Source organism: Heloderma suspectum, chromosome 3, assembly GCF_057233095.1.
Source record: "Heloderma suspectum isolate Gila_16-S chromosome 3, 16-S_ref, whole genome shotgun sequence".
Classification (NCBI taxonomy): domain Eukaryota; kingdom Metazoa; phylum Chordata; class Lepidosauria; order Squamata; family Helodermatidae; genus Heloderma; species Heloderma suspectum.
The window spans coordinates 154,293,222-154,321,168 of NC_139460.1; the positions used below are offsets into that span (position 1 = coordinate 154,293,222).

General features: G+C 42.6%; 2 protein-coding genes across 5 annotated transcripts in view; one reads left to right on the forward strand and one right to left on the reverse strand.

Annotated features, from left to right (window-relative positions):
• The window catches only part of CLDN10 (claudin 10), an 84,077-nt gene extending 71,945 nt beyond the window's left edge, over window positions 1-12,132 (forward strand). For both annotated transcript variants that reach the window (XM_084844747.1, XM_084844746.1), the window contains exons 2-5: window positions 3,688-3,849; window positions 3,999-4,080; window positions 6,940-7,047; window positions 11,727-12,132. In XM_084844747.1, the coding sequence (XP_084700873.1) occupies window positions 3,688-3,849; window positions 3,999-4,080; window positions 6,940-7,047; window positions 11,727-11,853 (479 nt within the window). In that variant the 3' untranslated portion in view covers window positions 11,854-12,132. The remainder of the gene's footprint in view (window positions 1-3,687; window positions 3,850-3,998; window positions 4,081-6,939; window positions 7,048-11,726) is intronic.
• A 1,469-nt stretch (window positions 12,133-13,601) lies between these two features.
• DZIP1 (DAZ interacting zinc finger protein 1) overlaps window positions 13,602-27,947 on the reverse strand; it is a 41,209-nt gene continuing 26,863 nt past the window's right edge. For all 3 annotated transcript variants that reach the window (XM_084844750.1, XM_084844751.1, XM_084844749.1), the window contains 8 exons: window positions 24,818-24,963; window positions 23,124-23,316; window positions 21,746-21,875; window positions 21,330-21,383; window positions 19,242-19,444; window positions 17,895-18,022; window positions 15,920-16,106; window positions 13,602-13,983 (listed from right to left, as the gene is read on the reverse strand). In XM_084844750.1, coding sequence (XP_084700876.1) covers window positions 13,904-13,983; window positions 15,920-16,106; window positions 17,895-18,022; window positions 19,242-19,444; window positions 21,330-21,383; window positions 21,746-21,875; window positions 23,124-23,316; window positions 24,818-24,963 — 1,121 coding nt within the window. In that variant the 3' untranslated portion in view covers window positions 13,602-13,903. The remainder of the gene's footprint in view (window positions 13,984-15,919; window positions 16,107-17,894; window positions 18,023-19,241; window positions 19,445-21,329; window positions 21,384-21,745; window positions 21,876-23,123; window positions 23,317-24,817; window positions 24,964-27,947) is intronic.

A 27,947-nucleotide genomic window follows, 5' to 3' on the forward strand; every position in this document is an offset into this window, starting at 1 on the left:
TCAGCTTACTGGCAATCAGTAAGGTGAAGCAAATGAAACTATTGAAAGTTCATTTGAATGAGGTCACGAGGAATAATAGTGCACTCTGGCAATGGCTAATCTTGATCAAATTGCCCTGCTCTTTCCTAAAATAGCGCTGGAGAAATATTTACCTTACTTTCTTAAAAGGCCAAGATCAGCATCTTCAGCTGTTCCTTCCCTGCTCAAGCCTAGTTTAAGCACGGCCATGGTGTTTCTCTGCACTAGTTGCAACAACACTGTGTGTGTGTGTGTGTGTAGCCATCAATGTGCATGGCACTTTATAAACAACAAAGTGACAGGTCCCTGCCCCAAGGAGTTTACAGTCTAAAATTTGCCACAGGGGAAGTAATAGAGGAATGGGTGAAAAGTTGAGGCAGGGGGGTAAGCAGGGAGAAAATATGCAGTTGTTTCAGTTATATATACTTTGGTTTATTGACAGCAGGGCATGGGAACATGTAGCTTTAAATTCCCTGTTGCAGTAGAAGATGAGGCAGCCAGCCTGACTTTGTGGTACACCTGGAACCTTTCTGGAAGGATGGTGGTACATGTGAAGGGCAGGACTGGGGAGAAACTGCTTGCATTGTCTCCTGCTGCACTGGGAAATTTGAAGCCATGAACACATTTCCCAAGTTGCTACCTGGCCGCCATGCCCTGGACTCAAATGGTGCCTTATACTGATCACTATAGCACCCTCCAGGCCCAAATTACATATGGCACTTTTTGTCTGACAACCTGCAGCCATAGATGCTACATGCTAATGCAGGAAATCAGTGTGGGAGTAGCACAGATTTGGTGGCCACCCAGATGTTGTTGGACTCCAACTTCCATCAGCCCCAGCAAGCATGGCCAGTGGCTAAGGATGGTGGGAGATGTAGTCCAGCAACATCCAGAGGGCCACAGGTTCCCCATCTATGGGGTAGGGAGTTCTTATTCCCTTCCCTGAATGCTGTTTTTCTGCTAAAATCCCCTGGAAGCTGCTTTTTGCCATACAAGAGGAAAGAAAGAGATGCCATTTTGAATGTACTGCTGACACAAAACAATATGGGTTTATCCTAACTCCACTCCTATAGAATAAGAGGATGAAAAGTAGGGTCCAGCATAAATTTGATTGCTCCTCGTTGCTGGGATTCAAGTCAGCTAACTCTGAGCAGTTTGGCTCACTGGATCTGCTACTAATGTCTTTTTAAGGACCTTGAATATCTCAGCTTTAAAAATAAAGATACGTTTCTGTCCATCCTGACTGCAGAGAAGAGCCCTGGAAAGAAGTAATTGGCATCTGCCGTAGGCTCATTAATAGGCTTCCAACAGGAGTTGGCAAGTTGCAAACCAGAAAACGAATATTTACCTTTAAACATCCGGATGAAGTGGGAGACGAAGTTGCCTCAGCTGCTTTTGCTTGTTCCTCCCCTGTCCTTCTTTTGTGTGTGTCCCATTCTTCTATGTGCAGTGGAGCACACAGGAGTTCACTATTGCACGCAGTGGTGTAGGGCAGCCAAAAAGACCAGGGAAGAGATGGGTGAAAGTATTTGAAGCTACCTTGTTTCATCAGTGCATTTAAAGGTAATTCATTCCTGTTTCATGGGCTTCCCACTCCAAAATAAACAAATCCCTGTCCCTCTATAAAGATTACCTTAGAAGCAGCTAAGGACATCTGGCTCTTTCCAGCCAAAGATCATTCACCCAATCTGTGCCAGAAAGGTGTCATTTGAAAGCTCTTGGCATAAAGATCTTGTAACTTTATGCTCTTGGCATAAAGATCTTGAATTTAGCAAAAATTGCCCATGGATAATATAGAGGCAGACATTGCCCCATGTCTCCAAAGCAGGCCACCAGAAGTGGACATGGTAAGTTGGGCTACTCAGCAGAAAGGGTTAAGGTTCATTGTGGAAAAGTTCTGTGCAAACAGCAGATCAGATGCAGTAATTGTGGATGATCCCTTTGTCAGGACAAAGTTTCTTTGCGTCATTTCTGCGGATGTCAACACTCATCAGTGGAGACATCTGAAGAAGACAGGCAGGACAAGCAGAGGAGAAGAAGGGGGCAGAGAGAGAGAGAGAGAGTATTGGCTACTGAAGAATATTTACATAATTTACTTTTATTGCATTGTTTAAGTTTTATGGTTGCAGCATTGGCTAGAAAATGGTTTATACAGATTTCTAGCTATGCAGCAAGTAGCTAAGTAAGCACCAGTCCATGACACCAGTAGCCACCTTTCTGCTATTTTTAGCAAGATGTATTTGGCATGCAGCAGCCTGCTGTATTACTTGAGACAAGCCAGAATGGTTCACTAATATACCTCTGCAAACCTGGCAGTCTTTGCAAGATCAGGAGGTGCTTGCCACAGCCCCTCAGGATTGTGCTTAATGCCAAAGGAGTCATGCTGGGATGGGGGAATGTAGAGAGAGAGAATGAACAAGCAAGAGAGATTAGACTGTTAACGCCATCAGAATCTAGGCCTGGAGTCCAAAATCTATAATCATAAAAGGGGACGTGGGCCTGTCTGCCTGTTCATCTCTCAGTGCCATAGTATCAAAACTGTGAAACCTAGACACCTGAAACTTGGCATTCATGCCAAGGGGACCCTAGGGGTGGGGTGTGCACCTCAAGACTTATTTTGTTATTAAAACACATCCATTACGTTTAATTAATTTTAATATATCAATGTGGCTGAAGCCTGCAGTGACACTTTCAGCCACCAGGGGCAGACTTCCTTAATCTACATAGCTTTGCAGTTGATACTGTTTGAAGGCAGGGGAGATTAGTGGGCCGAGGACCAGAGTTATATGTCATCTCCTCCTTGCCTTGGGACAGGCCTCATTTCCCCTGAAGGAAATGGTCAGACCTCTTCCTCAGGGGGCTATATGGGTGCATCACAGCTATGCTGAGGGGTGCCAGCAGGCATGGCTTCACTCAGATGGCATGGGCACACTGTGTCTAACTCTGACAGCTGTGTAAGTTTGGTTGAAGGCTTCCTCGTATTGAGCTAAGAGCTGTCCCGACGTGTGTGAATCCGGGCCCATTTGCTAATGAGTAAATAAAGAAACTAACATAATGACGTGTTAGACATTCCAAGCAGACAATCTTATGCATCAGAGAACAAGACTGGATTAAAAGTCGATCTTGCAGCCCAATCCTCCGCACATTTGCTTAGAAGTAAGCTGCCAAGGTTGGTGACTTGCAACCCAAAGAAGAGTGACGTTACACCTTAGGTATGCAACTGGTGTGTGGGGATTTGATCCCTGTTGCTAATACGAGCACGCGTACAATTCTTGATAGTCCACCAGACAATGGCTAGTTGCAGTTCAGATGAAGCATCCCGGTTCTTGTAACCCTGGTTAGGAGATTGCAAACATGTTGAGGGCTCAAATGCTTCCTTCCCCTCTCCCTTTATGGTCTACTTTAACCGAGGTGTAGACTTACTTCTGCATTGGCACCTACCATTGTCAACATCAGGCAGGTGTGAAGCTGAACCATGATTAAGGCCGTCAATGGAAGAAGGGGTGGATTTGCATGGGAGGGAGAAGGAGCGTGTGATTCCACAGCATACTCCATATTTGCATGGTTAAGAAAGATCGGGTTACATTTGCAAACACTGGACTGATAATGAAAGCCATTTGAAAGTTGAAACTATTAACTAATACCAGCTTTTGCTATTTGTATTTGCAGGTTACATCCAAGCCTGCAGAGGACTCATGATCGCTGCTGTCTGTCTTGGATTTTTTGGCTCCATATTTGCACTGGTTGGGATGAAGTGTACAAAAGTTGGAGGCTCAGACCAGACTAAAGCTAAAATTGCTTGTTTAGCTGGGCTGATTTTTATCCTTTCTGGTAAATATGACATGATAAATGCAAAGTGTTTTGTAGTTGGTGCTCAAATCGATGGGAAAACTGCTATTGATTTCGTCGGTCAGTAGGATCAACTTTACATGTATCGTGCAGGTTCTGGTTCCTGAAATGTCCTTCTGATGCATTTGTAGGGCTGAGTGCGTTGACCGGTTGCTCCCTGTATGCAAACCGAATCACATCCGAGTTCTTTGACCCTATGTTTGTCGCACAAAAGTAAGTATTGTTGGGAAAAGCCTGGGTTTTTTTCTCAAAGAAATATAGGTGTGTTGCAGCTAATGAGTTCATTGGGGATCCAAATGTTCAATGCCACAATATGTGAAGCATTTAAGCAGCAACTGAAGGGCCACTTAGCAGGGATGCTGCAGTAGTAGATTTCCTACATTAGCAGGAGTTTGGACTAAATGATCTTTGAGGTCCCTTCCAACTCGACGATTCTATACTTGCCTGTATGTGTGTATGCTATTGCAAGTGACTTGGAGGCATAATCAGAAGAAAATATCATGAATATAATTGCCAGGTTGCAGCCGGGATGACCTGTATATATAATTTTGCTGTTGCAATGAGAGAAGAGACAGCCACCACTTCTATTAGTTCCTTTCCTGATCCCATCCTCCCCCCCCCCGCCCCCGTTATGTAGAAGACCTACTTTTTACAGAGGGAGATGGATTACAGGGAGGTGAAACAAAGGCTGTCTCTTTTCTCACTTCGTTGGTGAATGTACAGGTATGTGTGCACGTTTTCCAGGTCACACCCTGGCAACCTAAACACAAAAGGTTCGGAGTAGGTGGAATAAATGGCTCAGATATGAATGACTTGCGAGCTATCGAGTCTTATCTTGACAGCAAACAAACAACAGCAACAACAAAATAGATATGTCGTTTATGTAATATGTTTGAAAGGTTTGAAGTTCCCAAAGAATACCAGAGAGATCCTCCATAAATCCACCTTCACAAACATAATAAAACACACCTACCTTCTCTGCTGGTAGCACTCACTCTCACACCAGGCGAGGTCAAAGAGAAAAGTAGTAAGGCCATGTGGACTTGTAGCATATTTAACCGTTTCAGAAACAGTACCAACAGTACATATTTAGAATTTCTACCTTTCTCTATTGGCCATGCTCTTGTGCCTTTGACAGCAGCCTCACACACAGAAATTTAGAAGTGCTTTCCAGACATGGTGATACAGCGTAAGAAAAGCTTCACTTGCTGATTTTCTGGCTGGCTGGCTTACAGCAACTAATCCTGCCCTGCTCAAAATATGGTTACTTTAGGGTGGCTCTAGTGTAGTAAAACAATCACCGCTGCCTGTTATTCCCATCAGTATTTTACTGGGGTTAGGACTGGTGTAGTACAAGCCCAGTAAACTTCACTCTACATGTGTTGGAAAGAAGTTTTGGAAAATATCCCTTGGCATGTACAAAGCAAGGATAACTGCAGAAAAACAAAGGAAAAGAAACCATGGCCCGGTTGGAGTCCACCAGGAAAAGAGCCTTCAGTGTGGTGGCCCCCTTCCTGTGGAATTCCCTGCCTTTGGAGGTCAGGCAAGTGCCAATGTTGTGTTCCTTCTGGCGCCTCCTGAAGACAATGTTATTTCAAGAGGCCTTCCCTGAGTGACCAGCCGCGGTTTATTTAATTCAGCCTTATTGGAATATGTCTCTTAAAAAAATGTTTTAACTGTTTTAACCAGCTGTTTTATTATTTTATCTTTGTTGTTCACTGCTCTGAAATCTTCTGATGTGGAGCAGTATATAAATATTGTAAATGAATAAATAATAAAAACAAATAAAGGAAAAGGTAGAATTCTTGCTCTACTTCTGAATCCAAAGTAATTAGTAGTTTACCTGGGCTGTATCCCATGCCCATTGCTGTCTTTCTAGTTATCTCAATCAAACTGTGAAACACTCATAACCAATAATCCAATTTTGTACAAGGCCAGAATATTATTGGACTGTATAGAAATGAAATAAATAAATACATATATCCAACTGTGCCAAAAGCTGCTCACTCTTTGGCCTGGCTAGTGCTGAAAATTGAGATTCAGCCAAAACATTAAGGATCTGCTTCCCAACTCAGTTACCCTAATGGGTGCCCAACAGATTTCAGAATTACAGACAGTAAGGGAACAATCCTATGGACACTAGACAGTGGCTAGACAGCCATAGGATATCTGGTTTTCCGGGAACCAACCTCTGAGCTTGTGCTCTGAGGTTGATTCCCGGAGAAACGACCTCCCTGCACTTCTGTGCTGCCTCGGAGGCAGCATGGAACAGCCCTGTCCTCTGCGCTTGCAAAAGGAGCGCGGAGCAGCTGAAAAGGGGTGTGGCTGGGGGGAGTTCTGGGGTGAGGAGGGCGGAAATGCCTGTACGACACATCCAATGTGTCGCACAGCAGCCTCCTCCCCTGCTCAGCCCTCCTGCTGGTAGATAGCTGCAATTGGCTGTCTAGCCGAAAATTCAGGGCAGGAGAAGCGCGGAGGGAACGATCCCCTCTGTGCTTCTCCTCCCTTGCATTAGATAGGCGGTTGCCTCTGAGTTTGGAGGTGGCTGCCTATCTGAATAGGGTTGCGCCCTAAGGCATTGACCCCAGAATTCACTTATTGGGTACCTATGTAAGTCTCCCTTATAAACTCGTCCAGTGTGAATGGACATTGTATAGTAGTAGTACTTGGTGCCTTGTTCTCCAAACCAGAAAAAATAAAGTCAAATCTTTTACATTGATCCATCTGTGATTAACCTTAACAGGGGTTACATATTTTGCCATGTTTAAGCTATGTTTGGAAGTGAATGTCATTGGACCTACTTCCATAATGGTGGTTGGTTTCCAAAGTCTCTGGAACTATAACTAGAACAATGGTGAATGGGAAAAGGCAAATATTCAGGAGAAGAAGTTCTGATTATTTTGTTCTCTTTTGCCATATAGTGCGCACAGCTTCTGCAAAATTATTTAGTGAAATATGTTAATATGTTGGATGGCTTTGTTTATCTTTGTCACACCCTCCAAAAATGAAATCAATGAAACTTATTTGCTGATTAAACTATTTATTAAGCATGAATATATCACTTTCCTGCAGGTATGAACTAGGAGCGGCTTTGTTTATTGGATGGGCTGGAGCATCACTTTGCATAATTGGCGGCAGTATATTCTGCTTCTCAATTGCTGAAAACAATAAAACTCCAAGGTACAGAACACACCAGCTTTATTGAAATTAATGCATTAGCATATTTCTAATTATTAAATGTGTAAGAAGGTAAGCTACGCAGATCCAGTTTGCATATCTTTCAAAAACAACCTTATAGTTAGGGTTTGGGAGTGATTGGTTGAAAGGGAAAAAGGGAGGATTTAATGACTTCAACCTCCCTCCCCTTTTAAGGAAAACCCTTGTTTGGTATTGCTTATCTGTATAAGGCTTTAGCATAGTGTTAGATGACATCTGGCAGAAGCTGATAGCAAAGGCTTCAATTATGCCATGTAGATAGATGCCTTCACGTTTCCTCTCTAAAAGGTTGCATGTGGTGCAGTGGTTTGGGTACTGAACTGGGACTCTGGAAACCTAGGTTGTAGTCCCCATTCAGCCATGAACCTCACTGGGTGACTTTGGGCCAGTCACTGGCTCTCAGCCTAACCTACCTCACAGGGTTGTTGTGAGGACACAGAAAGGAGGACCGTGTATGCCACCTTGGGCTCCTTGGAGGAAAGATGGGATATAAATGTAACAAATAAATAATGCTGCATGTTCAGCGCTGTTAAGAAGCATGAATTTTATGATTCAGGAATCTGGGCTAACATCTTCGAATCTGCTTTCACAGGAGGATGGACTTCGGGTTGCCAGACAGCAACGCAGAGAACCACCTACCTTTATCTTCAACAGTACTGATATTGCAGGACAGGTAGTTGCTGCTGTGCCTCCTCTCCCCTTGCATCCAAGATCTGTTGCTTACCCTCCTCTTCCATCTGTTGAAGCAAGTGGGACTTTAATTTTGCCCCACCCACCGAATACAGGGGAGAAGGGTGAACAGTGGGATCTGGGAAGGAACAAGGCAGGAGACACAGAGGCAACACTTTCTGCTGTATTGATATTGTTGAAGATAAAAGTAGGCCTTCTGGGTTGCAGTCTGGCATTCTTAGATGGATTGCAAAGAAAACTCCGTTGCAAGGAAGTCTCAAAAGCTAAAAGACTAGCTTGGGGAAAAAATAAGCATAGGTGAGACCTGAGTGGCAAATGAGTTTGTCTTTCCATTAACTGAAGGCCCATTATGTTGGATTCGATTCATAAGAGGGGTTGGCTTTCCCTACATCTGCAGGAACAACCTCTTCTTAGAAACAAAAGCAGGGATCCAAAGAGCTACATACAGCACAATCCTGCTTGGGAATAAGTCCTGTTGAACACAGTAAGACTTACTTCCAAGTAAAGATACATATGCTGGGGGTCTCCAACCTTTTTGGACTGGTGGATACATTCAGTATTTTGAGAAAATATCATGAGTGCTATGAAAAATAGCTGTGCCACAAATCATGTCCATTCACAAAATGGCTGTCATGGTGGGCACAGCGAATCACAAAACACTCATTTCACAGCCTCTGGACCTATCTAGGGCTCAGAGGGGTTCTGGGAAAAGGAAATGAAGATGGTGGGTTCACAACCCCAACTTTAAAAAAAAATATTTTAAAAAGAATTAAAAGTATTAAAAATTGGGAGCAGTAGGGGACCCTGACAAGCATCAAAGGAAGTGTCTGTGGGCACACTGGTGCCTAAGGCACCATGTTGGAGACCCCAGGATTATGCTACTGTACTCAAATAGGGGCTTGCACTAATCGTGACATATTTGGCTTTATTTCTTTGAACAACAGCCCCTCCCTCCAGGCCACATTCCTAACTACATTTGAAGCTCTTGTTTCGAAAGCTGTTTGTCACATGGCATGGAGAAATGCTGCCCTTAGAGAAAAATATCCTGAAGCTCATGACTCTTTGGGTTCTAGTTGACCCATCTGTGAAATCAAGAAGGAACAAAAAAAAATTGGGTTGGGTGGGGTAGAAATGTATGACTTAGGGCGCCATCCTATCGAGATAGGCAGCTGCCTCCGAACTCAGAGGTGACCGCCTATCCTAAGCAGGGCAGGAGAAGCACGGGGGGGGATCGTTCCCTCCGCGCTTCCCCTGCCCTGCTTTTTTGGCTAGATGGCCAATTGCAGCGGCAATCGGCTGTCTAGCAGTAGGAGCATGGAGTGGGGAAGGAGGCTGTCATGCAGCTACGCCCTCCCCGCCCCGGAATGCCCCCAACCACACCCCTTTTTGGTTGCACTGTGCTCGTCTTGTGAGCGCGGAGGATGGGACTATTCCATGCTGCCTTTGAGGCAGTGCAGAAGTGGGGGGAGTTTGGTTTTCCGGGAGGCTGGTTCCCGGAAAACGGCATATCCTATGGTTGTCTAGCTGCTGTCTAGCGGCCATCGGATTGCTCTCTCCAGTGACCGGACAGTGAAGATGATTAGGAAGTTGCCATTCTTTTGAACAGAGATGCAAGGCCTTTCCAGGCCAGAAGTAAAACCTCTGAAAGCTGCTGCTCCCATGCCCAGAAAGTAGGATGGTAACCTTTTTTCTGACGGCTCCTGACATGCAAAAATTAAGCAGGTGTAGCCTTTTCTGGCACGAAGTGTGGGTAATATTGTGACCTGCTCAATTCTTAGTGTTAAGTTGCAGTGAAAGGTGAAGCAGACCAAGAAAAAATATGTGGCAGCCCCATGTTAGGAAGTATTCCACAGACCCAATTCTATTGTTTGAGGAGATCTGTAATTATTAGATGACACCCTTCTCTCTCTTGGTTTGGCCATTAACTCTTGATTTTCTAGTTTTTGACCCTGCAGGGCTATTGAGCCTTTGACCTATGTGTTTTGGTAGCCTTAAGGCTGCTTCTGCTCTCTGCTCTGACGCTCAGCCATAGGAATGCTCCCATTATTTTTCCAGGTGTCTGATCACCAGCTGGAGATGGGTGTGCTGACAATCCTTAAGTTTATTTGGGATAATTGTGTCTGTCTTGCGGGTAGATGTGTGTGTGCATTCTAATAGCATTTTATAGTTTGAAGTCACAAGACAGCATTCCTGTGTTGGGACACTGTAACATGGCAGTCCTGAACAATGATTTTGACTCTCATTCCATAACATTGGTCCCAACGCGATGTCTCCCTAGGACTGGCAAAGTATTAACTATATTCCTGTTAAATTGTTGCCTAAAAGAATGTGGACAGCTGACTCTGAACAGCTACTTGAGCACTACAAACAACTTGTTATGGGAACTCTCTACACTGCTAAAAAACCTAGTTGCACCATTGGCCCTATGTGGAGGAACCTAGAGCTGTAAAGCATCTAGTGATGGGAGCGGGTGAGGGGAGAGACTTACAGTAGCACCAATAGCTGGTTGGTTTCAGGTGCTAGGGCCACATTTGGCTACTGTATCAGTGCAACCATTCACAGCCTAATCCTACCACCACACCAGTCAAGAAACTATATGGAGTTAAATTGACTCCAGTATTCAATTGGTCTAATCTAACTAGTTTTAAATTGAAAACATTTGTGAAGAAGACTGCTAGGAGACCTAACTGCAATGCAGACTCCATATAAGAGTAAATAATTGGCTAGGGTTGACCTTTTCATATTGTTTCTTCATGCTTGTGTAATAATAGCCTGTCAGCTAACTGGAGGATACATGAAACATGTGGTCCCTTCTAGCTCTAGCCGCAAGGTTTGTAAATGACTAATGGTTCAAGAAAGGGGTGAGCAATTTATCATCATCCATCAAATTCAGGGGGGGGGGGCAATTCCACAGATTCTCTTTATTGGAATGAAATGCTTACAGCACAGTCCTATGCATGTCTACTCAGGAGTAAGTCCCATGGTAACTTAGTAGGGCTCTTACTCCCAGGCAAATGTGTATAGGATTGCAGCCCAATTGTATGCACGTTTCCTTAGAAGCAAGTCCCACTTATTTCCATGGGTGCATAGGATTGAGTTACAAGACTGTGGTCTACTCAGAACTAAACCCCATTGAGTTCAATTGTGCTTACTCTCAGATAAGTGGGTCTAGGATTGCCAGCCTAGTATGTTAAAAGTATCAACTGAAAATCCCCAGTGAAAATATTACCTCAGCTATGAAATTATTAGGTGGCTGTAAGCAAGACATGCTATTTCAGCCCCCAATCTGTGACACAGAGATGGTAATAATACTGATCTACCTTAAAGAGTTTAAAATTTAAACTTTAAGGGTGCAATCCTATGGGGATAGGCAACTGCTTATCCAATGCAGCGCAGGAGAAGCACGGAGGGGATCGTTCTCTCCATGCTTCTCTTGCCCTGCATTTGTGGCTAGACAGCCAATTTCAGCTATCTAGCTGCAGGAAGGCAGAGTGGGGAAGGAGGCTGCCAGGCGACACATAGGATGTGTCATACCAGCATTCCGCCTTCCCTGCCCCGGAATGCCCTGTTTTGGCCGCTCCACACTCCTCTTCCAAGCACGGGGCTGTTCCACGCCGCCTGCAAGGCAGTGCAGAACAGAACAGGGGAAGGTCAGTTCCGGTATAACCACATATCCTATGGCCGTCTAGCCACTGACTAGTGGCCATAGGATTGCTCCCTAAAAGGATTATTAAGAAAATGTATGCAAAGTGCTGCATGAAAGTGCTAAACAAATGCTACCTATTAAGATTTGTGCTGGAAAACCAAACTGAGTTTGTCCCTATGCATCTTGCATTGATGGTGGGCTCATGTCAAAAGGGAAGTAAGTTTGTTCTAAAAAAAGAATAGGCATTTTCCCTTAAATATTTGTATTTGGAGAATGAACTGTAAACAGGGTAACTTTCTCTTTTCAGGATGGGATATACATATAACAGAGCTGCTTCTGTGATGTCTACTCGAACAAAGGCCTACAACAGCTCAGCAGATTTTAAAACATCCAAAGCCCCTCCAAAGCACTTTGACAAAAATGCCTATGTGTAGCTAGATGGTTCTCCAGGAGTCAATGTGTTTTTAAAAATCACGTTTGTGCTCTTCATTCACAGAATGATTTTTAGAAAGGTACTGGTGTCATTAGCACTGGGAATAAGAATATTTTATAAATGAACTTTTGCCTTCTTGATGTAAATTTTCCTCATGCCTTGTTTTAAGATTTATACTGATGTTATGCATAAATTATATCTGTAAATCATTTGCTATTTTTGCTTTCTGTAAAAAACAAAACATATTTGCAAATAAAGTCACGTCATATTGGTTATGGCTAATAATATCAATGTTCCTGTAGACTGAAACCCTGCAGGACATCTCAAAATGTTCTAGCTTTTAGATGGGTAACAAAGTTGTAGTTCTATCTTTGATATTTTGCAACCAGTTTAAAGACATCTTAAAACAGACCGAGGCAAGGAAGCTGAAGCACAATCCCAGTAATTTACGCTACACAACAGCAAACCTTGTTCTAAGTCATTGGTTCCTAAACTTTTCAGTCCCACAGTTGGAAATGCATTCTTTCTATGTAATTTGGAGATTATATCACAGAAAGCTCCTCCCTCTCCTCCCCAACCCTCCACATCCTCAGCCACAAATCCTCCTGAAATGTGCAAAACCTTTTTGGGGTTTCATAAGACAGCTTGCATTCAACTAGGCATCATTATCAGGGACATGGGGCTGCTCCTGGAGAAGATTTACTAGTTTCACCTCACAAGGAGCCCCTTCACCCCACACAATTCAATTCAATTTTCTCTTCAGGTGAAATTTATGTGGACACAATAATAATTAGCTTTACCATGCTCACAGCTGCAGAAGATCCTATAGTTTTAAATGCTCCAAGGGACCGAGCAAGATGGCAATTGCTGGGCCTTCTGCACATTTTGCCCACCAGTTTGACAGGGAGTTTCCTCTTCCTACTATAAGGCAAAATTGAAGTACTGCTATCCATAGTGAGCAGTAGAGGAGGAAGAGGGCAATAATTTTATTTTTCTCTCAGTGTCACAGAACATTTAAATCAGGGGTGGGCAACTTTGGGAGTCCATAGGGCCATTTATGTCCCCTGGACCCCACCTCATGGGACATTTGTTGTTGTTCAGTCATTAATATAGTCTGATTTAGATGGTTTTAAAAAATAATTAAGGGAAAAAAGGCATCCATAGCATGAGGGAGCCCCCAAAAGGTCTGCTACAGAACCCAACATGAGTTAAATGTAGCTTGTAAGCAAGCAAAATATGACCTTTTTGATGCTCCCTAATGCTGCAGATGCCATTTCCCCCTTAAAACAATGTTTTACCGTTTTCTTTTGCAGGGCCACATGTGGCCTGCAGCCTGCGTGTTGCCCATCCTTGAGTTAAATGTACAAGCACTGAGTCCAGGCAAGAGGCTGGCAATCCTAGGTGTCATGGCTGGCAGGCTGCAAAAGCATGAATGTGTCAGTCTTTAAGGTGCTACAAGACTTAGTTGCTTATGCTCAGCAGGAGTAGTGTGGCTGTTTCAGCAAGTCTCAAAGTAATGCTTGCAGGACTTTAGAACATCCCTAGTAACATTACGGTGACAGTACGGCCCAAATATACATAGTTTGTGAGGTGAAGAGAGCCCAGCAGGGGTCTCCTCCCACAAAGCCAACTCCTCTTCCGTCCAGGGAAAGCTGCTAGTGTCCACAGAACCCACTGCTCAAAGTGATGTCAATTTCTTCCAACCTTTGCAATTTTTTTGTATGTTTGTGAAGGAAGAAAGTAACATTTACAAGAAAATAAATAATTTATTTAAGATGTTCACATTTTCTATAAAGTTTAGTATAAAGGTTTGTTTTTTATATATTTTTAATTACTTAAAATACTGGGTCAGTTAATACTGTTTATTGATCATCACTTATTCCCTGAAATTGGAGAGCTACCTGGAAGCATTTAAAAAGTCCTGTATTAAATCAAAGGGAAACTAAAAAGACACCAGAGTTTTGTAAACAAAAGTTCCTTGTTAATGCACAGCAAGAAAAATGAACAGAAATCGGATTGTTGTAGATAAAACCTCATTCCAAAGACAACAATCATATATCTGAAGAGTCACTCCAGTCTGTGACGGTGACCAAGCTGCTTTTTAATGTACTTGTATCCGCATCTTGAAGGCCTATTTAAAAAGACAATGGCAACATTATTTTTAAAGATACGCAGCAAGAGAGATTCCACCACTCCCCTATGCCAACTTGTTCCAGCATTCTTAGATTTAGAAAGTACTTCCTAATGGCTAGTCTAAACCTTTCTGGAAGAATTTTTATCTTCTTCAAGGCTGGCCAACATAGGAATTTTCTATGCTTCTGAGTCAGTGCCTTAATGTACAACTAGAAATGCATGAAATGGAGTACCTCAAAAGCTACTGTGTTGTGTGTGGGTCCTGTACGTCTTGTTGTCACATGGACCTCCTCTCCTCTGCCACTACCAGTGGATCAGTGCTACATTGCTTGTGGGGATCAGTTGTGTTGAATATACACATGCAAAAACGGGCGTGTGTGGGGTGGGGAACCCCTGTGGAACCCCTGAAAAATTATTTATTTAAACAGAGATGCCACCACTCCAGTCCATTAAGTCACCACTTCATCTGCTAAATGTTTCAGAGCTAGAGAGAGCTGTTAAGTGCTCAAACTCAAACATCTATGTTTCAGTGGCAACAAATCATAAAAGTTGCACTTCATATGAAAGGATATTGTTCTCAATTTACATGGGAAATTTGGTGCCTAGGATCCCGAGGGTCCTTTGCACAAGTAGAAAGCACTTCCTCTGATGTAAGAAGCCCCAAACTCTGACTGCTTTCAATTATTCTGAACAAGGTGGCCACAGTTCACAGAGTTAGTCAGGGGTGGTCCACATATGGCCTGCAGGAAGTCCCCATCTGGCCTGCCAGCTTCTGATCAAAGGTAACAATAAGGATGCCTCTCCTTGCTAGCCTGCAGGGGGGAGGGCTTGGAAGCTGAATGGGGCCACAGGCCAGGGCAGCCACAGCAGGCTGAAATAGGCCCATGGGTCCCCATCCCTGTTGTACTGTGATCTACAGTCACCCCCAACCTGGTGCCCTTCTGATGTTTTGGACTATAACTCCAATTCCTGACCACTGGCCATAGTAGCTGGGGCTGATGGGAGTTGGTCCAAAAGATCTGGAAGGCACCAGGTTGGGAAAGGCTGAAGATACCACTGAATTAAATGGGAACAGCCACCTAGAGAGTATCAAATCCATTACTGTTAGAGGAGTGTAGTCAAATGCCCTAACCACTTTATCACTCTATCTAGTTAAAAAGGAATAAATAAAATATGCTTTAAAATGGATACAGAGATAGATATAGCTTATATTTATAGATATTCTTGAGACTATACTAGCTGCTTAATAGAAATACATTGGCAGGGTAAGTGGTGGTGAGCTTTACATCATGTCTCTGTATGTGTGTGTCTGTGTGCAGGTAAAAACCCTTAGAGCCGCAACACTGGCAGAGAAACACACAAGCACAACTGGCAACAGACACAATGCAGCCACACTGGTACAAGGACTCATAGGGTTAAGGAATGGCCACAAAAGCAAGGGGCAGGCTCATAGCCAATTTCTACAGCAAAGGGATGCTCAGGAGACTGTAGAAAGCGAGAGAAGCTGGATCCCCCTGGCATAGCTCAACCTGGCTTAAGAATCTTATTAAGAACAAACACTCCAGAAAACCCACTTTTCATTGGAAAGAACAGCCACCCTCGCACCCAGACGCAACCCTTTTTAGACCAAATTAGTGTTCATGGAAGATTCTGGTTTTAATTGTGTTTCTGCAGTTTTATGATCATTTGATATATAAGTTATGGTATTTTACTGATTGTAAGTCACCTTGTATGTATTTTTAAAATTAAGAGGAGAAGGAGACATAGTTCCAAACAAACATCCTCCCCTTCTACAACACCAGACCCTCAGTAGGGCTCGCTCTGGAGCAAATCTCACTCCTCCTTCCCAGGGTGTGCAGGGAGAGGGATTTGACACAGCTGTGGCTGAGAACATCAGAAATACTGACCACTTGTAGATGCCATCACTAATATACCTTCGTCCTTCAGTGATTTTCCCACAGGAGCTCCCCAGGCATGGGGCATGGATGTAACATTTGAATCATTCTTTTCAAGGGCAGCTGCATTCATAACTTTCTCCTCTTTCGCGGGCAAGGGTTTTTCATCTTCCAGAGATGACAAATCCCAGTCATCATCATCATCTTCGTCCTCAACTCCTGTAAACTATTAAGAAATAAATTGAATTTGGTAAACTTTGGACCCATTCTATAGCAGAGGTGGGAATCTGTGGCCCTCCAAATGTTGTTGGGCTCAAAGTCCCATCAGCCCTAGCCAGCATGACTAAAGTTCAGGGATGATGGGAGCTGGAATCCAACATCTGGAAGGTACATGTTCTCCACCCCTGTTCTATACCTGCAATAATAACTGCGCAGTAATAACTGTATACTTAATTTATTTTGATTATTTTAAATATTTCTGGAAATGGACAGGCCAGATAAGAAAAGCATTTGACTTGATCTGTTGTTTGTTTGTTTTTTAAATAAATAGTAGTTTTGGGGGAGGAGACTGAAATACTTGTAATATTTACTTAATTCAGTACCAAACAGTGTGACAGTACCAACAGAACAGATAACCATTATGCTACTGTAGTAAATAATGCAGTGCCTTCTACTGACAGGAGGCTACAATATGCAATCTAAAGCTAAAAATTAGAATATGCTTACATTATGTGCAAAATTACAAACATAATAGTTTAAAGAAGAGGTCAACCCAAATGAAACTGTTTCACTTAAACTGCATTCATTTCAACAGGGCAGAGTTAAACATGCATTTAATTCCCCAATGGGAATTAATTTTGGCAGACTTTCCCATGACATATCCTATCCTTTCAGAAAGTGAAATGGAGGTGTAAAGTATGGAAATGACAATACAAAAAATGAGTTTAAGTTCATTTCCTTTCCCCCCAGCTATAGAAAGCTGCCTTATACCAGGTCAGAGTATTGTTCTGCCTTGCTCAGTATTGTCTATTACTCTAAGGGTGCAATCCTATGCATGTTTAGACAGAAAAATACCCTACAACTCCCAGTACTCCCCAGCCAGCATGTTTGGCGGGAAATACTGGGAGTTGTAGGATGTTTTTCTGTCTAAACATGCATAGGATTGCACGCCAAGGAGCTGCTCTCCAAGGTTTCAGGCAGAGACCCATTACTTTCCCATCACCTGCTACCTGATCTTTTTAACCGGAGATGCCAAGGACTGAACCTGGGACCTCCTGCAAAGCAGATATGCTATGGTTCCTCCCCTTCGTCGATGGAACTGCATTTTATGGAAAAGTTTTCATATTTCCATATTTGCTTATAACCATATTTGCTTATCATGGCGGGGGGAGGGGAAAAAGAAGTGTTTCCCTAAAACTTTTATTTTTATCCTGGACCTCACTTCTCTAGATGCTATGTTCATAGATGACATCTCGAGCAGGGCCTTCCTCTAAAATCCTAAGGGTGAGCAGGTGCATATGGGAACAAGTGCTCCTTCAGGTGATATGTTCAGCTTAGACCACATAGGACTTTTAAAGGCTATAGTCTGCAATCAGGGTTGGGCTTAGAAGCAAAGAAAGAGCCAGTGCAGTTAGGGAGCCAAAGAGCTTTTCCACAGTAGGTGAAGAAAGCTGCAGTACTCTGTTCTAGTTGCCATATCCCTTAAACCTCTTTTTGCATGGCTGCAGCTAAAGCAGTCCTGGGAGACTGACTTGTACATCTGAATTTTACTTAGGTTGAAAATGAATAAATATCAGAGTTCTTTAATAGCTAGATTGCTGTTAGATTTAAAAAATACTGACCATAGATGCCTTTTACAGAGTTGTTGACAGAAAATAATAAAAAGGATTCAGAAAGGAACTTCTTACCACAGTAGACGATCCCCTGAATATCCACTCAAATGTCAGGGAAAGAGCTTCAGAAAAGAAAACATGTCTTGATATAGATATAAGTCCTTACAAATAAACTCAAATACCTTTACTTCTTGGGCACACTTTTGAATAGATGCTGAGCCAATGATAATTTCTCCAACAGGTTTACTATCCTTTCCTTGGCTCAAAAGAAGGTTTTCTGCTTGGTCAGCTGCTCTTTGGATAAGCATGCCTAGATAATAATGAAAATGGGATATGGTCAGCTTATAAACCAAATGTTTTAAGGGTGTGGATACAATCTGTAAAAGCACTGCTGCTGTTGCACCATCACCAATCTTGTTTTGAATGAGGCTTACACACAAAGTTGCGTAGTGGTCTCCCTCGACAGACTGCTCTCTGGATCTTCAGGTACACCAAACTTGCATTTAAGCATAGCCTGGTAACCATAAGCAAACCTGGTGCCCTTCAGGTATTTTGGACATCAACTCCCATCAGCCTCAGCCAGCATGACCAATGGTCAGGAATACTGGGAGTTGTTGTCCAAAACATCTAGAGGGGAAGACTGCCATAGGTGACTAGGAACTGCATGCAGGTGCATGGGCCGATGGAGGAAGGATAGGGTGCTGTGTCCCTCATCTGCACCCAGCACAGAAACCACATGGGCTGCCAGAGGAGGGAAGCCCCATCTTCCACTCCCAGCATAAAATGCAGCAGACTGCAGCCAAAGGGGTAGAGCTCTCCATCTTTCCTCTGCCAGACCCCATCAGACTAGTAAAGGTATTTTGCAGGCTAAGGATTTTTCAGGCTTGCTTGCAAGGCTGAGATACTCTGCTATCTTGGGAGTAACTCACAGATCAATTCTATGAGTATAGTCAGAGGTTATGGAATGTGTAAAATGCCCAAGAACCTTCTTGTCATGCTATACCACTTCCGATTATTACAAATTAAAATAATGTAAAAAAATGAATTTAATGTTCATTTTTTTTGCATTCATTTTTAAAAATTAATACCACAGGTAATGATATTCAACACATGTAGATGTGGCCAAAATTAACAGCCAAAATTAAGCATGCACTGAATGCTTGGTCAAAGATTAGAATGGGAGGGAGGGGGGAGAAGGAAGCCCAGATCAAGGGCTACAGGTCCAGTGGATGTGTTCTCTATGACTACCGCTTATCAGGTGGTTAAGAATGGACCTCGAAGCTATGGATGCTGGCAATGTATCCATAGTTTGCATGCCCGTGTATGTGGCTGCAAGGTGTGTAATGGAACTCAGACAATATGATTATCAGCTGTGCAGCACAATCCTGGATACCAGACAGGAAACTGCAGCAAAGCCGAGCATGGGGCGGGCACAGATTCCTGTGTGCATGTGCCAGTTACGCCTCCTCCTAAGTTGCTACATGCCTACAGTTCCTCACCAAGGTTGCCCACAGAATTAACTTGCATACTTTTTGAAGGCTTAAGATTTGCTCCAATTTCTTCCACTTCATCTTCTTCAGGCAAATTCACATCACTCTGGCTTGCAAATTTTGACAAGCTGCCCTTGCTGTTGCTCTTGGGTGCTTTAGGCTGAGACAATTCTGGTGAGATGTAGGAATGCATGATTTCGTCATCCTCCTCCACTTCGTCCTCTGAGCTAAATGGTGGGGTTCTAAATTTTAAAAAAAAACTTGTGGATTCAGCTTGTTTCAGCAGGAATAATTTTTTAAAATACAAAATACAACAGTGCAGCAAGAGCTTGTTTTAACCAAACGTTTGCCAAACCCGTTATTGCCTTAGCCAGTTTCCCTGGGTTCTGAAATCTGTCTCCTCAAAGAAGGGAAAAGTGGAATAGAAGCCACTGATCTCTAATGAATTAATTTTGGGATCAAATAAATAGATGCATTGTTCCCCACCCCATTGGGTAAACGGAGCACCACCATTTTAAGCATTAACTAATCCAGAATAATGCAGAACAAGGCTGCATATTGTCGCCCTGCTTATTTAACTTATATGCAGAGTACATCATGAGAAATGCCGGGTTGGATGAATCACAGGTCGGAATTAAGATTGCTGGGAGAATTATCAACAACCTCAGATATGCAGATGATACCACCCTAATGGCAGAAAGCGAAGAGGATCTAAAGAGCCTCTTGTTGAGGGTGAAAGAGGAGAGTGCAAAAGCTGGTTTGAAACTCAACATTAAAAAAACGACTATCATGGCATCTGGCCCCATCACTTCCTGGCATATAGAAGGGGAAGAAATGGAAGCAGTGACAGATTTTATTTTCTTGGCCTCCAAGATCACCGCAGACGGTGACTGTAGCCATGACATTAAAAGACGCTTGCTCCTTGGGAGGAAAGCTATGGCAAACCTAGACAGCATAGTAAGAAGCAGAGACATCACCTTGCCAACAAAGGTCCGTATAATCAAAGCTATGGTTTTCCCAGTAGTAATGTATGGCTGTGAGAGCTGGACTGTAAGGAAGGCTGAGCACCAAAGAATCGATGCTTTTGAACTGTGGTGCTGGAGAAGACTCTTACGAGTCCCCTGGACTGCAAGGAGGTCAAATCAGTCAATCCTAAAGGAAATCAAACCTGAGTGCTCATTGGAAGGACAGACACTGAAGCTGAAGCTCCAATATTTTGGCCACCTAATGCGAAGAGAAAACTCTCTGGAAAAGACCCTGATGTTGGGAAAGACTGAAGGCAAAAGGAGAAGGGGACGGCAGAGAATGAGATGGCTAGATAGCATCACCGATGCAATGAATATGGACTTGAGCACGCTCCGGGAGAGAGCAGAGGACAGGAAGGCCTGGCGTGCTATGGTCCATGGGGTCACGAAGAGTCGGACATGACTGAACAACAACAACATCAATCCAGAATAACATCACCCTAAAGAAGAATTGCTTAAGAGTGCAGATTTCTACCAATCTAAACTTTCTCTCACATGTTTGAGGTCATTAGGCAAGGGTTCTCTGCTGAGAAATATCCTGTGCACAGTAAAGAATACACAGAGCTCCATTTTACATTCCTCTAAGCAAAGGTGGATTCTACCCAACTAAACAATCCAGCTGATTTTATCCTGATTCAAACATAAACCAGTCATTGTCAACTGCGGTTCATGACCATTGTTTTGTGCATAGTATAAGCAGTTGTGTATATTATGTATGTAGAGAATAAGCAGGCCTGTGCATCTATCTTTGGGTTCATCACACAGGTGTTATTGGCATCCAGAGAAACCAAGTATTCATTATGTTTTTAAACAAGCAGATTTCTAGCCCTTATGGCTGTAGAAATGTGATGATGGCCAAGAAATCAGAGGACTGCTACTAGGGCTTCAGATTAGGGGAGGAGTGCCTTGCAAATGTCCCTGGCCCTCCCCTATTCCTTTGTTCTTTTCTCATTAACATACTGACCAACTCTTTATGCAAAGTGGTGCATGCAATTTTACCTTTTTCCTTTGCATTAGTTTAGAATCCAGAATTTGGGATTCCTAGTGCAGTCTAGAATCACACCCATCACTAAGCATCAAAACCAAAGTGAAGAAGACTTACGTAATACTATGGAACTTCCTGGGAATTTCATCCCCCAAAGCACTCTTCTTGGTTCTGGGAACAAACCAGAAGAAACCATTTACAGTTTTGTTGCCTAATATGATCTTTGATATATTGCAGATTGTTAATGTGTATGCTGCTTTGAGTGGAAGTGACTAATAAATGCCATAAATACATTAAAATGATATGGCGAACACTCATTAAAACTGATCACTCCCCTCTCTGCAGGAGAACAGCCTCAACATTCTGCTAAAAAAATATGTTAAATGTCAGTTGTGAGGGCTCAGAGGAAATAAATTAATAAACCCAATTCCCTCCATTTCTTTCTTGTCTTTCCATCACAAGGCAGTTTACAACAATAAAAACAAACTGCAACAATGCAAACAATTACATCGTAACTGAAAGGTTCCTCTTACTTTGGAGTAGATGTGTTTTCAGCAGGGATTGTTCTTTGTATGGATGGGCGTTTGGCAACCGAATAACGTTTTACTGGTTTGGGTAACACTGTGGATAATGAACCTCCTAAGTGAGCTGCCCTCTGTTTAGCTGGAACGAAATGCAAATAATAAATAAGCACAGTGACTGGTAGACCAAAAGAAACTATGTGTCACTGCTGCTAAGAATATCCAGTGAAACTGTGCCCATGAAAACAAGAAAAAAGAGAAATATTTTCTGTTGCCTTTTTGCTGAATTGTGTCTCGTGGGCCAGCCTGGGGAGACTTGCCTGGCTGCCTCCTTGATGATCTTTTAATGCCTTGAAGACCCTTTTATTTTGGCAGGCATTTGGCCTGTTGAATAATTGACCTTTTTATGGTCCTGGTTTCCTTGAATTTTTATGTGGTCATCATCTGCTGTCACTCTATCTTTTCAACTGTTAGTTTTCACTGTTGGTTGTTGTTGTTTTGGCTAAAGACTGTTTTCATTTTTTGCACTGTAAGCCACATTGACTGCTTTGAAAAAAGGTGGAGTTGTATATGCTCTTAATAACTAATAATATGATGCAGAAAACTGTTATGCTCATAATAAATGCTGGTTACCTTCCTTCTCTAAGTTGGATGGAGTTTCACAAAAACAGACATTCTTTATGCATCTTGAGCAAGAAAAGGGCCCTCTAAGTCACAATCCACTGCAGGAACATGGCACCAAAATAGTTCCAAAATAGCTCTCAGTATCCTGCCAGCAATATGCTATTACAGGACAGATTATCAGTCAGTGAAATTTCTATTTTTCAACTGTAACAAAAAAGGCACTACTTGGATATGATGAAGTAATTTAGGGCATACATGACTAGATCAGTTACTAATCTATTAGTCTGCACTATTCCACAAAGATAGGATAATTGACAAGAGTTTATGCAGATAATCTTGTACCAGAGGTCAACATTAGGGATCTAAGGGGTCACAGTTTAAAACTGTGATAAAGACTTGTCTAAGGAGATCAGGGCAGATTCTATGGAAGATACAAACTCATCTCTGATCCTCTTTGATAACTCTTTCATTTGTGCTATGGCCAATTTTCTGTATGTTATTAAGAAACACTGTTGACTTCACTGATAGCCATCAAAAATCACTGGCACAAAGATTTAAATTCTTGGTTAATTAACTGTTTGACTTTTAACCTATTCATCAGCTTTTAAAATTTACTAGTTAATGAATCTTATGTTTATAAACGTATTGTACATATAAACATGCACATGATCACTTTGTTTTGAGGAATCATTCACACATGGTGGAGTTTAGAGCTCCCCCAAATCTGAAGCCGGGTGTGGGGAGGAGAACTGGGAAGTTATCGCACCTTCTGAAGAAAGATGAGAGCTGGAAAGGAGCCTGCTGCAAGATGCTCTTTCAGCAACTCTAAAGCTGACTTGCCGCTCAAGTTGTTCTCGAATATGTTGAATGTCAGGAACCTGTTTCTTTCTCTCTTCTCTAGCAGATTCAACAGACATTAAGACTCTGGTCAAATGATCACTTGGGATACCGTGAACTCCCTGCAGGGAAGAAAAAGTTCCATTCTAATAAACAGCAAACACAATGCTTCAAAGATTTACACGTTGCTTTCTAATTTTTAAAGAACTGTCTTGCTTCCCTCTTTCAGAGCAGCATTTTTGTGAAGTACACAACATCGACATTACATGTCGACATTACATACAGTTGTGTAACTTCATTACATGCACTATCCTTGTGTGGGGGTTTGGTCTTTCACAGAAGTCACTGTAGGGTAGAGTGGACAGAACACAGATCTCCGGTTGTTTTGAACTTCAGCTTCCAGAAGCCCCTGCCAGCATGGCCAATGGTCAGGAATCCTGGGAGCTGAAGTCCAAAACATCTGGAGATCTACTTTCTACCCACCCCTATTGTAGGGCACAGAGGGGAAACCAAACTGCTCTCCCATTCATAGGGTTAGTTAGGTAAGGCTGCTTTCTCAGAGAGATCAGCTGATTGAAAATCCCATGTGGGGAGGGCTAAGCCTAGGCCTACTGTAACAGGGCAGATCCATTTTACTGAGGGGAAAGCTGGAACCTGATGTGTTTACTCAGAATGCGACTGCTCAGTCTGGCAGGTTATTATTAAAAAGTAAAAGAATAAAACAACCCCAAAAGGTTTCAAATTGTTGGGATTTTTTAATAACATACCTTAATGGTGTGTGTGTCCCCTGAAATATGGCAAAAAAAAATCAAAAAAATCAATGGCCTTGTGATTGTTGATAAACTTTGTTTTAAAGCAATGACTTCCCCAAATGTATGGCACCATATTCCCAATATTTGTTTTATTCAAAACCTTATTCCAAATTTGTATTTTAAAATACTGAAGTGAAGTTTCGTTTAAAAGATGGTTGTTCTATGGATTTTCACCACATCTCTCCCTCAAAATAAAAAAACTGGTTTTGGATTGTACCATTTCTGGTAAACAGACTATAGCTATGGTTAGTTTTGTCCTCAGTGAGTTTGTCTGAAAGATTATAAAAAATTAAATGTATTTTCTTCTTTCTCTACAAGAAATAGTTAATTATCCTGGTAATCATGCTTCCTTCCATTTGAAAAGCTTTTAATGTTCAGGGTATTTTTTTTAGTATAAACCATCAGTTATTTTGAAAATCCACAATCTTCTTGCTAAATTGTATATAAGAATACTGAAAACTCTGTAGGATAAATTTGTTTTGTCTGCACTATCTCCAAAGCATTCTCTATACATGAAATTATCTTTGCAAATTAAACAGATGTTATCACTCCCACTACTACTTCTTTATTGTATATTTTAAACATTCTTTTTTTCTTAATATGCATGCCCAAGTTAAGCACTTACATAACCCGCTGATTTCAAGGATGCAATTAAATGTATGCTTAACTCTCTTCCACTGAAATTAGGGGAACTTAAACCATTCTTAAACTTGGCTGTACTGTGTGCCTTAAATGTTTGCTTACCCCTCTCTCAATAGATTTACATGAAAATCATGTAATTTTAATCCAGAAAGCTTAAAGTTGATCTTACTGATTTAATTCCCAAGGATTCCAACTTCTCTGCTAGGGTCTGTTCCAAAACAGCTCTCAGCTCTCTTGTTAAAGAAGGATTGCTCTTCAAAGTATGTATTATATGGTGCTTATTCTTTCCTACTTTGGGCTCATGTTTCTCTGTTTCTGAAACAGAACAGGTATCTATCTTTAAACATATGGCACAGTATCAATGTATCTTATGCACACAACACAAGCAGAAGAACTGTCCTCAAAAACACTACGTAAAAATGTTTGCAGCGTATCATGTCATCAGCTGTATTCTTTACCTGATTAATTCTGGCTTTTCAATTTTGAAAAACAAACCAGAACAAAAGCTTGGATAGAATTCCATTTGGCTGTGGAAGACCAAAGTTCAAAAGCTCCACTGGTGGCTCTCAAAAGGTCAGGCAGTGGAGCAGGATGATGGAGAGTTGTGTGCTCCCCCCCCCACGCTCCCTGCCTTTCTAGGAGGGGAGGTGTCCCTGGACATCACCTGCAGTACAGGCAAACTCTAGGGACACCCACAATGGCTGACTCTAAGGAAGGACCCCTCAGAGCCAGACATTTGGGTGTGGCCACCTCTCTGAAGAGCCATGCCCAGCCAATGCTGCAGTGAAGGCAGCAGCAGCAATGCGGAGGTAGGGAGGGAGCCAAACACGGTGGGTAGGCGGAGAGGAGAGAAACCGACCGGGCAGACTGGGCGGAGGAAGGAAGGAGAGACTGGGCAGGTGGGAGACAGACTTGGTGGGCAGGCAAGAAAGGAGATAGGCACAGTGGGCAGGGGGAGGAGGGAGGCTTTTGAACTGATGTCTTTTTGTCAAAGTGGCTCCCACTTGAAAAACGGTGAAGACCATCGCTTTAAGCAGTTCCTCTAAACCTCCACATTAAACATGTTAATTTGTCGTAAATAGTTGCCCAGTAGCATTTTCACACTTTCTGCATGTTCTAACTGTATCCATATTCTTCATGAATCTTACTGTTGCCATAATATGTGATGACTCTTTACAAACAATTAGTACTTAATCCAGTACCAAGCTTTCCTTCTTAGCAGTCTAGTGTGTGCAACTTGGGCTGATGTAAAAAGAATTAGCGTGAAAAGATGTAAAGGTGACTAAATTTGTGCAAAATGTGTAGACATATCTTTCAGTGTTTGTTCTCTCAAGTCTATACAATATGAACTTTGAAACACTTGTATATTCAGAGTTACACTCAATTTTATACTATGAAGAGAATATTTGGAAAGCATAGTGCAGGTCTCCGGATGTTTTGAACTACAACTCCCAGAATTCCTGACCACTGGCCATGCTGGTTGGGGCCGATGGGGGTTGGAGTCCAAAACATCTGGACAGCACCAGATTGGTGAAGGCTGGCATAGTGCATACAGTTGGAACAGACTCTTACTGGAATAAGGCAATATTCTGGTTGGTTAACAGTGCAGTTTTTATAATTATAAATGGAGTTTGGTAACCATTTGTTGAACATCTGTAAAGTCAAGTCTCACAAAATATATCAACAAATAAATAAAATCTTCCTGTGACCTCCTCAGTGTGCATTAATATGCTGGAGGCAAGTACAAGTGCTACATTTGCATGAATTATAGAGCAGGAGCAATCGAATGGTAGCTTGAGAGTCACCACGGCTTGTGCGAAATTAAAATGAACTACCAGCATCTTCCAAAAAAGAGACTACTTCTTTCAGTTCAAAACTGAGACATCCTGTGTGCCCTTTTCCCAGGATTTTTGGGTACAACCAAGGAAGCCAAGAAAACCGAGCAGGAGGTCAATTACCATGATTGCAGTTGGAGGAGGAGGGAAGGAGACACAAGCTGGCTGGAACTGTGGGAAGGGATTTTCAGAGACTGATGGTGGGAGTGAATGGGCAGGAAGGAGGGTCAAGTGACAGGAGAGGCTACTTAAGGGGAAGGGATGGTGGAAATATTGTGGCAGCTGGCCCTATTGAAAACATCTGCATGTGGCTTGAAAATGTTATCTATCCTGCTATAAAACATTGCAGTCGGCGTGACAATGCTTTGGAAACCATATATATGCGTACATTTGTATTCCCAGTAAAAGCATTACCATAGAAGGCCACAGAAGCTTTGATCGGTCCTATTGTTACCTTTTTCATCCTCTGGAAGCTCCTCTATGGGCTCCAACATGTGCACCAAGAGGGCCTGTTCTAATAATGAGGAAACACAGGAATAGCACAGACAGAAAGACAGGACAGAAGCAGGTCAAGATAAAGGTCCAGAGGGTGAAAATTATGCAGAAGAATAATATGGAGGTGTCACATTTGATCTTTTGCTTCTGATTCACTAACTTCAGAGCCAAGTCAAATGCAGTTACTCATGATCAAGTCTATATGAATAACAAGCTGCTTAGGTGAGCACATGCCATTGGTACATGAGGAGATGAAATATTTACCATCATATTCAACTACAGTTGTGTTTCTTAACCTCAACCAACTTCTGCAAGCAGAGTGGATGGAAGGCAGGCCTTTGGGATTAGAACAAGGAGGCTACAGCAGCCTGGGCCTTCCTGATTTTTTCCGTCTTGCCTTGACTTCTTCCCCGCTCCTCCTTGCTCCCCATGCACAAAAGGTTAACTCCCGGACCAAAAGATTAGGGTGGGGGGAAGGTGGGAAGTGTGTGAGCACCACTCCTGTTCCTGCCACATGCACAGAGGGAAGCAGTGAAATGCCATCCAGTTTCTTTAACAGCAGTCTCACAACTGCCTCCTTCTAGCAGAGTAGGGCTGCCCCCCTCATAAAGAGGCACTCATCAACTCCTGGACCCAACCAGTCGATCCTCTCCTCCCAAATGTGATATGCCATGAAGGCAAGGGTTGAGCTAACAAGTGGTTGGCTGCACCCAACTAAGCACCTCGTCCACATCCTCAGGCTGCAAATTCAATCTGACAAAGCAGGACCAGATGGCGAACAGCATACATCAGTAGACTGGACTGTGTGTCCAGCTCGAGACAGATGTGAGCAATGTTATCTTCAAAGCGCTTAGTGAGTAAGTCAGTGGGCATGCAAGGGTTCTTGAGTATCACCCTGAGTCCAAAGTTGGAGTCAGCCTTCAAAACTCAGAAAACTGGACTGTGTGTCCAGCTCGAGGCAGATGTGAG